The sequence below is a fragment of the Crinia signifera genome, chromosome 5 (assembly GCF_055691185.1).
Source record: "Crinia signifera chromosome 5, ASM5569118v1, whole genome shotgun sequence".
Classification (NCBI taxonomy): Eukaryota; Metazoa; Chordata; class Amphibia; order Anura; family Myobatrachidae; genus Crinia; species Crinia signifera.
The window spans coordinates 104,846,720-104,859,823 of record NC_139221.1 but is presented as its reverse complement, the minus strand read 5'-3'; the positions used below and the strand labels follow the sequence as shown (position 1 = coordinate 104,859,823).

The window sequence follows — 13,104 nt, the reverse complement described above, 5'->3', positions numbered from 1 at the left end:
AGGGGGCTTGTCTACGATGACATGAACACGCAGTCATGCTCCCACTCAAAACCTGGTGTCAAGTACCATGCCCCCTGTTTCTTATGTCCAATGTCTCCCACTACTGTTCTGGGCAGCCAGTAAGCAACTCAGAATTTCCCCTGTACCCCTTTCTATCAGTTAGAACATATATTTTCTAGTAAATACTGTTTCATTCCAAACCATGTTACACCCCTGTTTGATTCTTCTTCAACATTCAAGCAATATAAAAACTGACAGAACAAAATAAATAATAATAGGATGCTTGTCTTTAACTGCAATAATTAGTTAATTGCTTACTGATACATTAACAGTCATGTTTTGTTGCAGAGTGTCATTATTTGCTTCACCACAGCAGTGTTGGGTACATGTCCGGCTCCCTTCATGAAAGATTGGTGTTCCGCACACATAATTACACTGAGTGACATTGTTTGCTCCTTTCTAAAGGTCTTTTGTTCACAAGCACAGAAAGCGATGCTACTACAATTATCGTCATACAAGAGGTTTTCTGAAGAAGAAAAAAAAGGAGAAAACATGTTTGCTTAAACTAGCATTTCACTTCTTGAAAACATGTCTGGTGAACGTGATTTACTTATTGACGTTTACAGGTGGTACAAAGTTCCTTGAACATCCCCCACGTGAGGCACAGGTGACATTTCAACCGTAGCAAGTTGTCACAGGCAGCCAAAAAATGATTGGATGACAAGACAGTTGACCAAAGATAGAAAGTAAAAAGATCTTAATTCACTTTCACTAAAAAAAAAACACAGCCTAGATCTGAATGAATGAAAAATTCCTATTAAATAATTTGTTCTTTACATAGTTGAATGTGCTGACAACAAAATCAAACAAAAAATATCATGATATATATGAAATATGAAAATAAAATGTATTAACCCATGGAGGTCTGGATTTGGAGTAACACTCAAAATGAAAGTAGAAAAACACACTACACGCTGATCCAACTTTGATGTACTGTCCTTAAAACAAGTCAAAATGAGGCTCAGTAGTGTGTGTGGCCTCCACGTGCCTGTATGACCTCCCTACAATGCCTGGGCAGGCTCCTGATGAGGTGGCAGATGGTCTCCTCAGTGATCTTCTCCCAGACATGGACTAAAGCATCCGCCAACTCCTGGACAGTCTGTTGGGCAACGTGGCGTTGGTGGATGGAGCGAGACATGATGTCCCAAATGTGCTCAATTCGATTTAGGTCTGGGGAACGGACGGGCCAGTCCATAGCATCAATGCCTTCGTCTTGCAGGAACTGCTGACACACTCTAGCCACATGAGGTCTAGCATTGTTTTGCATTAGGAGGAACCCAGGGCCAACCGCACCAGCATATGGTATCACAAGGGGTCTGAGGATCTCATCTTGGTACCAAATGGCAGTCAGGCTACCTCTGGCGAGCACATGGAGGGTTGTGCGGCCCCCCAAAGAAATGCCACCCCACACCATAACTGACCCACTGCCAAAGCAGTCATACTGGAAGATGTTGCAGGCAGCAGAATGTTCTCCTTGGCGTCTCCAGACACCTGCACATCTGTCACATGTGCTCAGTGTGAACCTGTTTTCATCTGTGAAGAGCACAGGGCACCAGTGGCGAATGCCAATCTTGGTGTTCTCTGGCAAGTGCTAAACGTCCTGTACAGTGTTGGGCTGTAAGCACAACCCCCATCTGTGGATGTTGGGTCCTCATACCACCCTCATGGAGTCTGTTTCTGACCATTTGAGTAGACACATGCACATTTGTGGCTTGCTGGAGGTCAATTTGCAGGGCTCTGGCAGTGCTCCTCCTGTTCCTCCTTGAACAAAGGCGGAGGTAGCGGTCCTGTAGCGGGGTTGTTGCCCTCGTACGGCCTCCTCCACGTCTCCTGATTTTCAATCAGTTTTGCTTCCTAAGTAGACAGAAGTGTAATTGACTTGGAGTTACAAAACTCTCTCCAGTTTTTGTATGACGGAAGTGCAGTAGGCTTCTAGATGTACAGTGCATTGGTAAAGTAGACACAATCTGACTGTCTGGTTGTGAACTTTAATCTCACACTAAAGTTCTTGGAAAATGTCAGGGCACACATTGGGACTGGCATGATTTCTACTTGCTGCACTTATTATAATAATGTAAATTACTTATTTACAAAACAGTAGCTAGGAAATTGGCCAATATTCTAGCAGAGTCTGGTAAATTCAGAAAAACATGAGTGTTTGACAGAAAGAGAATGCAAACGATAATTTGTCTTACATAAAAACATCCTATACACAGATTGCTGCCAAATATACTTTTACATGAGAACTTGTGATGCGTCTTATAAGGTGTATACAAGACACTTGCATAATGCCCATATAATAGAAAATCCTGTCTTCTGGCTGTGGGGAAATTGTAACAGAAAGTCTGTCTTGCTCCTTATATTCTAAGTAACACCTTACTGCAGACATTCCCAACCACGGTCCTCAAGGCACACCAACAGTGCAGGTTTTAGTGATATCCAGGCTTGAGCACAGGTGACTTAATTAGTACCTTAGTGATTCTGATTAAACCATCTGTGCTGAAGCCTGGGTATCACTAAAACCTGCACTGTTGGTGTGCCTTGAGGACCGTGGTTGGGAAAGCCTGCCTTACTGCATGACATGAACTTTATTTGAACATAAACATTAGCAGTCCCACCTATGGCTACACTAGCTAGCCACACTAACTGGCAATTACTTCTGGACAGTGATATTTGTCAGCATTTGGGGTGGCAGTTGAATGTTGTACTGTGCTGCAGACCCACCCCTGCAACCTCCGGTGGGAAGAAAAGCCAGGAACAGAGCATTTTGTACCTGGTGGAATGGGTCATGTTGGAAGGTACCCAATAGTGTAGCCCAGTGGTGTCAAACTCATGGTCCTCCAGCTGTTGTGGATCTACACGTCCCAACATGCCTGCCACAGATTTTATATAATGGATTGCTAAAACTGTGGCAGGGCATGCTGGGACGTGGAGTTCTACAACAGCTGGAGGGCCATGAGTTTGACACGACTGGTGTAGCACATAGTAACCAATTAGGAACTAGGTATCAAGAATGCACTAGATAAATGATAGCTATAAATATATATATAAGTTGTTAGGGGCCAACCCTCCACTTTTCCTTTGTAGAAGTTTTAATAAATCTACCCCAAAGTCCTAAATCATAAGCAAATGTACCCCAATTATTCCTATTCCCATTGGTTGTCTTTTTAAAACAGTAGTCCCCTGCAGCTAATGTGGACCTACAGACTGGCAACCATCTGAACTTAAACATTTATAACATTTAGAGGGTATCCAATTAGTCCCGAAGAAACATTGGGTGTGAAAAATTGAAGTTTTTCACGATTTACCTGATGTTTCTCCTATACTTTTTTAAACTATCCAATTTGATTGCCCGAAAAAACTGAAATATTTACTCCCAAAAACACACAGGTTCACTGAAACCGGTGTGCTTATGGCTGCCGCAGCCCCATTTTGACTCGAAAATGGGGCTGCTTTTGGCAGGCAAAAATGTATTTGGATAGCTCCTGGCAGGATCGTGAATAATTGGGTACTGCTATTACTAATCACTAATTCAGCTGCACTTCACAGCTCATACGTATTGAATGTCATCTTCATATATCATGTCGTTATTGCACTTAATGGGTGATTTTTAGATAATGCTGAACTCTATGAAAAGGACAAATGCCTTTCTTAGTTTTCTGCAAAGTGAACATTAGATTAATGAGCTTTGGAAAGTTTTAATACACTTGAAGTTTTCCTTAAAATGTTTGGGTAATGACAGTTTCTGTTTGTTAGTCATTATACCAAGCTGAGAGCTCACTATGGAAAGCATACAATCTGCCTAAGTCAGCTCAGCATTACAGTGCTAATCATGCCTTGCAGTACTGCATATTACAAATGTGCTTATTTTTGGAAAGTAACCAAGGAGTTTTTCCCTGTAAATACAAGCATCTACAATTTGTAATAAATCTGTTTTATTCTTTTGAGACATTCCTTTCTGTACTTTAATAAATCATTGTAATGACGGATGCAGTGCTATCTTTCTTTATACAGTCTCTAAAACAGGTTTTAAAAATGTACATGACAAAAGCACCACCTTGTGGACAAACTCCAGAACTATTTTTGATACTTATTCTTTGCTAAAATGACTGCTGTGACAGTCCTTCATAACACATCGGGCTGATTGCTAAGCTTCTTTACATAAATTTTAAAAATATTATAAAAAAGTATGTAAATACAGTGAACCAGTAGCCATAGGCATCAGGTTTATGCAATAAATATTTATGTACTTGCACACAAAAAGGTTCTAAGCACAAGAACGTTTTTTTTTTTAAATATTTGTTTCATAAAGCAAAAAAATATTCAGTAAATATTTTTAGTTACATGAAATAAATTATACAGTGCCATAAGTTTGTGTATGAAATAAAGTAAAAAAATTACTTATAAAATATACAAACTCATCTAATAAATTAAGAAGCCAGTATCAGCTTCAGAAGTGAATTAGCAATTGGCCAATCAAAAGCGGCTAGTTAGCGCTGGTAATTATTATCATCAGCAGGGTATAAGTCCATGAGCCCTCAGACACTTGTAAGAAGTATAGCTACTGACAGCTGTATCGGCATCTCAAAGGAAGTATATATGCATGATATGGGCAGTACGGATGGTATAATGGTTAGCATTACTGTCTCACAGCACTGAGGTAATGGGTTTGATTCCCACCATGGCCCTAAATGTGCGAAGTTTGTATATTCTCCACGTACTTGTGTGGGTTTACTCCGGGTACTCCGGTTTTCTCCCACAATCCAAAAATATACTGGTAGGTGAATTGGCTCCCAACAAAATTAACCCTAGAATGTCTGTGTGCGTGTACATGTGGTAGTGAATATAGATTGTAAGCTCCACTGGGGCAGGGACTGATGCGAATGTTCAAATATTTCCTGTAAAGCGCTGCGAAATATGTGTGCACTATATAAGGAACTGTTAATAAATAATAACAATAAATAAATATGCACTTTTTTATTGTGGGCATTTTTGAACAAATAGATGTATTTTACCATATACCTTATCACTGTCCCAATTTTCCCATGACAGTAAGGTTTTTTGAGACTTGCGGGACACCAAAACACACACACACACACACAAATATGGGAGGCATGTCTCATGATATCATCATTCGCACAGAGCCACACCCCCTTTTTAGAGTCCTGATTCTCCAAGCATGTATGTTGGAAGGTACCATTTTACACTAAAAACACATGCACGCACAACTCAGTTTTGAGTTACACACAAAAGTACAAGACGTGTCTAATGCAGCTGTTTTCACACTGTGGGTCTTGACCCAAAATTCGATCCCTACCATCTCAGCATGGGGCCACAACTTTGTGCTGAAATGCTGCCATGCATGTGTGGTTTACTGACACGTGACGTTTATTCTGCGGGGTCCTGTAATAAATGTTGAGAAACCCCGGCCTATTAGTTTTACTTTACATGTAGGGCAGTACCGACGGTGTAATGGTTAGCATTACTGCCTCACAGCACTGAGGTCATGGGTTCGATTCCCACCATGGCCCTAAATGTGCAGAGTTTGTATATTCTCCACGTACTTGCGTGGGTTTACTCCGGGTACTCCGGTTTTCTCCCACAATCCAAAAATATACTGGTAGGTTAATTGGCTCCCAACAAATTAACCCTAGATTGTCTGTGTGTGGGTGTACATGTGGCAGGGAATATAGATTGTAAGCTCAACTGGGGCAGGGACTGATGTGAATGTTCAAATATTCCTCTGCAGAATAGGTATGCGCTATGTAAGAAACTGTTAATAATAATAATAATAATATTATTATAAGTTGTTGATCATTGTATGATTTTTTTCCAAACATTTTATGAAACAACTTACATTTCAATTTGTTTATTACAAAATAGAGAAAGAATTGGGTAGAAATTGGACTTTATTGCTTTTGTAACAAAGATATACAGTATTTCAAATAAAAGACGTGTTAAACAAAACAATTACGTTTCACAGGCTTTAAAATAATGCATGTTTAATCTATGTATTTACAAGTGTAACCTAATAATGGCTAACCAAAGGAATTTAAGAAGTCAAGTATTCAAAATATACACTGGCAAAGTATATAACATTACTTGGTGTTAGCATTTGTAGCGCTATTTAGGGATCTTATTATTTCTTTTGCAAAACAAACTTTATTAATGTAAAGTTGGAGTGTTTGGCCATTTACTGCCACATAGTTAAGATGCAGAAGGTGCTGTATATGTGGTAAGATGCCCAGTGGTATGTATAAGAGGTGTGGTACAGCTTACAATGTCTAGGTCAACAGCAGAAGGTCAACATGCACAAAGACGACATTGGCAAAGGTCGACACAAACAAAATGTAGACACATGAAAAGAGCAATATGAGTTTTTTCACATTTTTTTTTTCTGGTGTCAATGATCACGTGGACCACCAATTAGAGTACAGTTTTGCTTGCCAAGTTTGGTACCTCACGGCACTTGACTGAGTCCATGTGGATGATAAAAAAATAAAACAGGCCAAATAATATAAAAAAGTTGTAAAAACTAAACTTTTGCATGTGTCGATCTTTTGTGAACGTTGACCTTTTGGTGTCAGCGTAGACAATGTCCATCAGCTATCTGGATACAAAGTAGAAGGATTCTATAGAGTAAAAAAGTCTAAAAAATTTCATATAGAACATAAACGGAGAAAGCATCTGGTTAGAGTAGCAAGTATTAATGGAAGTTAAATGATTCTTGAAACATAATATTCAGTACATAATCATTTTGTTTTTAATTTACCTGAGTAACAAAAGTAAGCAAATTACAAGGCAAGTAAACTTAGTGCTAAAATCCAGTGTAGGATCTCGATGAAGAATGTACATGTTGTCTCTCTTTTGAAGGTTATATGACCAAGACAGACAATTATTAAGAAATATTCCCCATAGTACATAGATATGCTGCTTGTATACATTTATGCACATGTCTGTCAGGTGTGAATGATAAACTGCTAGAAATAACTGACTTTACTAAAATCGTACTGTCGGTTTAGCAAGTTGGTAGACCTAGCTTTGGTCAGCTTGTAGAGCGAGCTTTAGTAAGCTTTTTAAAAATTAGAGTGGAATGGTCACCACTGAATAGTATGGCTGTGGCACGTGGGGAGTTTTGCATACAGAGAACTAATAAAGATAGACAAAATAATGTGTTACGAAGGAGAAGTCTATGTGATAGTATTGTACAGTCTATGTACTCAGTGCTGGTGTGTTTTTTCATCCAGAACGCCACCGCTCTCTCACCAGAAAACTATGGTATTAAAAAAAAAAAAACCCTGTGTGCCACCACACTGACATTTGCTAAAAAAAAACAACGAATTTAATAATTAAAGGCTAATTGCTGCTCCTTACTTCTATGAGGGTAATTCAAATGTTTTACATGCTTGTGGCCACTAGATGGCGCCCGCCACAGCAATTCAAGTGTTTGCTTTGTTCAGCCAAGATGTCGGCACTGACATTACGGTTATGTTGTTCCCTCATTTCTTAGTATATAGTATACATATATTACAGTCTGTTCTTAAAAAAAGCTAACTTAGTTATTTATAATTTTCTCTTTCTCATATGCTAGTGGCATTCTATATAAATGAGGAAAGCAAAAGATCCAGCAGTATACCTCAACATAACAAAAAAAATGTTTCCTCGAATCGTAGCTTAGTGGAAAGAAATAAAACCAGCACATCTGAGTTTAAATAAAACCTTGTGTTATGTTTTAAAAATATACGTTTTATTTAGGAATGACTGGCCAGGTTTAAGTGAGCTGAACTAATATACATGTATCTTTAGAACTAGTGACCTCTCTGAAGCACGGGTGCCATATGATAGCCCGCTAGTCGGGATTCCGATGGTCAGTACTCTGACATCGAAATCCCGGCTGTTTAAATGCCCGACAGTTGGGATCCCGACTGACAGGAAGTATTCTGGCTCATGAGGGTCCACGACTCTAATAGAGGGAGAATAGATTGTGTGGTGAGCACTTCATTGATCTTGCCCCCTGTCAGAGTACCAGCAGGCGGTATCCCGATGTCGGTATACTGACCGACGGAATCCCGACTGTTGGCCATACCACACCCTGAGGCACAACCCAGTAACACATACAGTATGCAATGTAAGGTCTCAAAATCCATACTGATATCTCTAGTCCATAGCTAATGAACAGACGACATTATCAAATAGTGAATATTAGCCCCACCCACAAAATGGCTGCTCTCACTGTTTGCTGTTACTAGGTACACTTTAAAGCTTGATTTATATTTGTATTATAAGTCACCCTAATAATAATGAAAATATAATGATAAAGCGAGTTTATCCAAGTTCATACAGAAAAAAGTAGCAGCATACAAGGAAATTATACATGTAAGGTGTGCTTCAAACCTTATGCGACGGTTTTCATGATGCCTTCAAGTAACATACTAAAAAAAGACAAAAATAAAGTAGCGACAATGTCAAGTTTTCATGCTCCATAAATCAAAAAATGTAAACCGATTCTGAAAAATTATTTTCATTTTCCATTTACTGACTTGTATCAGTTATAACATTGTCTTGTCTTCCTGTCTTGTAGAAAAAGCGTTGTTTGTGCTCTTCTGTGGCTCCTCCTGCACTCTCATCTCATTCAGAAGGCTGAAGTCACTAGAACACAGCGAGGCAGCTTGTGTCATGTCACAGAATTACATGCGGGAGTACCCAAAACTTCAGAACTAGGACGAAAGCTTGGAGTAACTGGGGGGTGAGAATTTGCGCTTCAAGTACTTTAGAATATAGAGGGGAAGACAGCTTACAACGGTGATAGCTGATACTTTCCACAGGAAGGCTAAGGTTGTAATAAAAGCAACATCTGTTACAGAAAAAAAAAAAGAGTAAAAATGTTATTATTAAAAGAATTTATGCAATGTTAGTATGCAGAGAATGACAAAAAAGAAATTGGTCATCTACTTTTAGGTTACACTACTTAATATAAACCGCACCTTCCATAAAGAAAACAAAAGGGGGGTAACTGAGAGTTTGAGTTTCAGTATTTTACTTGCATGGCTTTTCCATGCTCCTACATACACAATGAGCATACCGGGTCTCACCTAGTCAATATGCACCTGGACAAGCCGCTATATGATGCAAGGGGCACACATGCACCTATTTCTCATATGCAGGGAACGCTGCTTCTGAATATTTGCCACCAATAATGGGTGGTGTTATTTTCACCTGGCTGATTAGAGCTCAGCTAGGAATTTTCCCCCTGCCGACTAAACTAAAACTGTACATTCTAAATCTGCCCACAGCGACATCCACCAGCACTACATGTCGTTACCAGAGTGCAACAAATCCCTTTCTACCTGGCTTGATCTCCATTTGTACCGTACATACAGCGCTGCTGCAAGTGATAGTGCACCCGCTGCTGCTGCTGGACTGTGAGATCGCTGAATCACAGTGTAGCTAGAGCCCTGCCAATTCACTGCGGCCCCCAGTCCTTGCAGACTGGCTGAAAGCCCTATCTATAATACTATGTAAGTAGTGTGCGTGGATATGGGATGGGAAGCACCTAACTCCAACTTTCCTCCGGGTGACTGGGATGAACTTACGCCCCTGAAACCTTGTACGTAGAAGAGGTGAATCAAACACATTCAAAATTCATGCTTAGTGTTACCTTAGAAATAACGTAAAACATATGTACTGATAAATTTAAAAATTGTAATTAAAACAATGCATCTGTGCCGTTCATCATTGTATTATATGCAGTTGTGAGGTCAATACACAAACATTCAGAAATACTACAGAATGCGGAAGCTTTAGTGTGCTCACAGTCAGGTAGGCATGGAAATCTGCAGGCAGATCAGAAAACACCATGCACTAAATAAACACATCTCTCTGACCCGTTGTTAACACTTTTAAAACTCTACTGATTTTGTTGCCAACGCCGTTGAACCTTAACATGCGCAAAGTGGATACATCAATTAAGTCATTAAATAAAAATGTGTTTGCTTATTGGCAACAAATACCTAATAAATCATCATAACTTTAGAAGTGCAGCACTGCAGCTGCTCTCCTCCTGCACTGTTCAATATGTTTCATTATTATTATTCATTTCAGAAAAGATAAATTGCAAAAAGAAAATGCAATAGAATTAGTAAGATAATAAGGAACTACTATCAGAGTGGTTATGGAAGTGAAAGATAGTAAAATTGGCTTCAGGTCAGAGATGGGAGTGTAGTTAGGAGCCCACAGAGGACAGATTATCAGGAACAAAAAGTTATTTATGATAGCATATGAGACACTTGGGCAGGCTTTGTCCTAGTGTGTCAGGCACATTTTTATGTTTAGATACTGGATTTCAGAGGGATTCAACATTTGGCTATGTATATTCACACAATATACATTCCTAACAGGGTGGAACTGCCCTATAGATAGAATCCCCCGGTGGGCCCTACTGACTGGAGACCCACTGTGAGTTTCTATATAATACATATGTTAAATTATACTACTAGATTGTAAGCTCTTCAGTGCAGGGCCCTCTTCCCTCCTGTTGTCAAAGCCCTATTCTCTTCACAGCTCTCCCATACACACACTCAGTGACCATCTTCGTCCACATCCTCATCTCCATCTTTGGCCACCAGCCCCTAGTAGCCCATTGGTCAGGTCCTTACTCCTTACATTTAAGCTGTAATGTGTATTGAATTGTGGCATTCATTTTACCTGTAACTCCATTTTGTTATTCATTTACTGTAATGTTAAGTTTGTCTCCCTGTACTGTTCCTTTGTACGGCACTGTGAAACACTTGTGGTGCCTTATAAATAAAATAATAATAATAATAATATGGTGTATTCCTACAGTGCATTATTGTTATTAAACTGGTATGCAATCATGCATGCACTCGCAATCTTTACTTTATGTATTTAAAAAGACTTCCAGACTATGCACTCGTGTGGTTTGTCAAGTGTCTGAGGTGATTGGCCACACCCCGGAGCATGGACTCCTATAACTGCATTCCCCCGGTGGGCCTTTCATACCCCAGACGGCACAGTGATACTGATTCCGAACAAATCTTAACTGCTTGCTTTATATCTTACACAATATTATGGGTTGGGAAGCAAGAAAAATTGTACATCCGCATTCCCTGCTACATTTACCTAAATGATTATAAGTACCTCTTTAAAAAGTAATATGCGGATAATGAGGATGGTTATCACACACTAACAATTTTATCTACACAACCACTATTGTATGTACTAATACAAGTTTTTCAGAAACACAGTAGAAGGTGAAAAGTTTCTATTATAATTAGGGTCATTCCACATCAAATGACTCAAAATAAAAAATGAAATGTCCACAAATTCTCTCATATTTTTATGACATTTTTTCATCTAAGTGAGGATGTAAAAAAAATATTTCTGCCAAATATCTCAACTGTCTGACAATTATTTAACTAAATACAATTTTTTCAACGTATTAAATTACATACCAATCGCAGCTTCTTTATCCAGTTTATTTTAAGTATCACAGGTAATTAAGGAATCAACACAAAGGAGGTAATGCATAACTCCCAACATGACCCACTCGAGGAGGGACACAATGCTCTATTTCTGGACTTTCTTCTTAATTTCTGATGACCAACACATGTGTTGAAACACCTTTCTTTTACCAATTAACCTGTTTAGGACAGGTGAAGGCAGTCATAAAGAAGGATGGGTACTTATGTAATATCTGGGCTCCCGTTTTACTTATGAGACCGCGTCCCCTCGCGGGGCTCGCTGCGCTCGCCACGCTTCGGGCACGGTGGCTCGCTGCGCTCGCCGCACTATATAAAATCAACTCCATGCGTAGTTGGATAGTAGGGGTATGAAAAAATGGGATGCTTTTAACATGGGAGCCCAGATAATACATAAGTACCGAAGGATGTCCAGAAACAGAGCATTGTGTTCCTCCTGGAGAGGGTCATGTTGGGAGGTAATGGTAATGTTTCCTCCCAAATCCAAATCAAATTACTTTGTCTGCCTTATGTTTTTATTCCTTAAAAAGTTGAGAAAAAAAATCATGAAGTTCATTTTAAAAACTGTTGTACCGCTTACATAATTAAGACACAAAAACCAAGAAATTGAAAAACGTTAACATAACTGGAGTCCATAACTTAAGTTGAGTCAACAATCTAACTGTTCCCTTGTACTCTTGTTTGGCACCTGTTATAACGGTCTGTAATTTTCCTTCAAGTGTCAGCAAAATGTGTATACTGCCTTCCAGTACTGCCTTTGATAGTAGGTACTTCCATTACACAGAGGACATGGGTAAAATGAACAAAAAAACCTCCCTTATCACTCAAAGGCTAGGACAACACATGTGCCAGTTTAGTTTCATAAAGTGTACCAGCACATCTTGTTCCTCTTAATTACATTGAATAATATATCCAATGTATCAGATTTTAATGTACTGCTGCTATGTATATGTTCCACGTCGCAGTTCACTTTTGTCTAAATATTTTCATTTTTTAGACATTTAAGCTGGATTGTTTTAAGTCAGGGGTTCTCAGGACCCCACACAGTTCACGTTTTCCAGGTAACCCGACAGGTGCATTCATTACTCAGTACTCAAGTAATTATTTCACTTGTGATTCTGTGAGGAGATCTCCAAAACATGCACTGTGTGGGGTCCTGAGGACCGAATTTGAGAACCTGTGATCTAAGTTCACTAACAATGAAATACAAAGACCTAACTGAAATCTTTGGGAGCCCTGGACAATAAACTTGTGAGGACCTTATAGATAAAAATAAATATAATGGTGGGTATAAAACTAAAGTATCATTTATCCATCAGCATGGTCATTGTGTTCAATTCATTCAGAAATAAGATATAGTATTTTTTTTAAAGCCAAAACGCAAATCACACTTTAGAAAATGTACCGTTACAAATATTTAGCATAATATAAAGAATATATTATATACTACTGTATATAGTATAACAAAAAAATAACCAACGCATTGTGTCTGGCTGCTGTGTGCTGCAGATGAGACACTGCTACCTCACCTGCAGCACAGGATTGT

At 39.0% G+C, this 13,104-nt stretch overlaps 1 protein-coding gene across 2 annotated transcripts in view; it reads right to left on the bottom strand.

Moving 5' to 3' along the window:
- Window positions 1-5,951: 5,951 nt before the first annotated feature.
- Window positions 5,952-13,104, bottom strand: part of ATP9B (ATPase phospholipid transporting 9B) — a 360,476-nt gene continuing 353,323 nt past the window's right edge. For both annotated transcript variants that reach the window (XM_083187774.1, XM_083187775.1), the window contains one exon: window positions 5,952-8,914. In XM_083187774.1, the coding sequence (XP_083043900.1) occupies window positions 8,778-8,914 (137 nt within the window). In that variant the 3' untranslated portion in view covers window positions 5,952-8,777. The remainder of the gene's footprint in view (window positions 8,915-13,104) is intronic.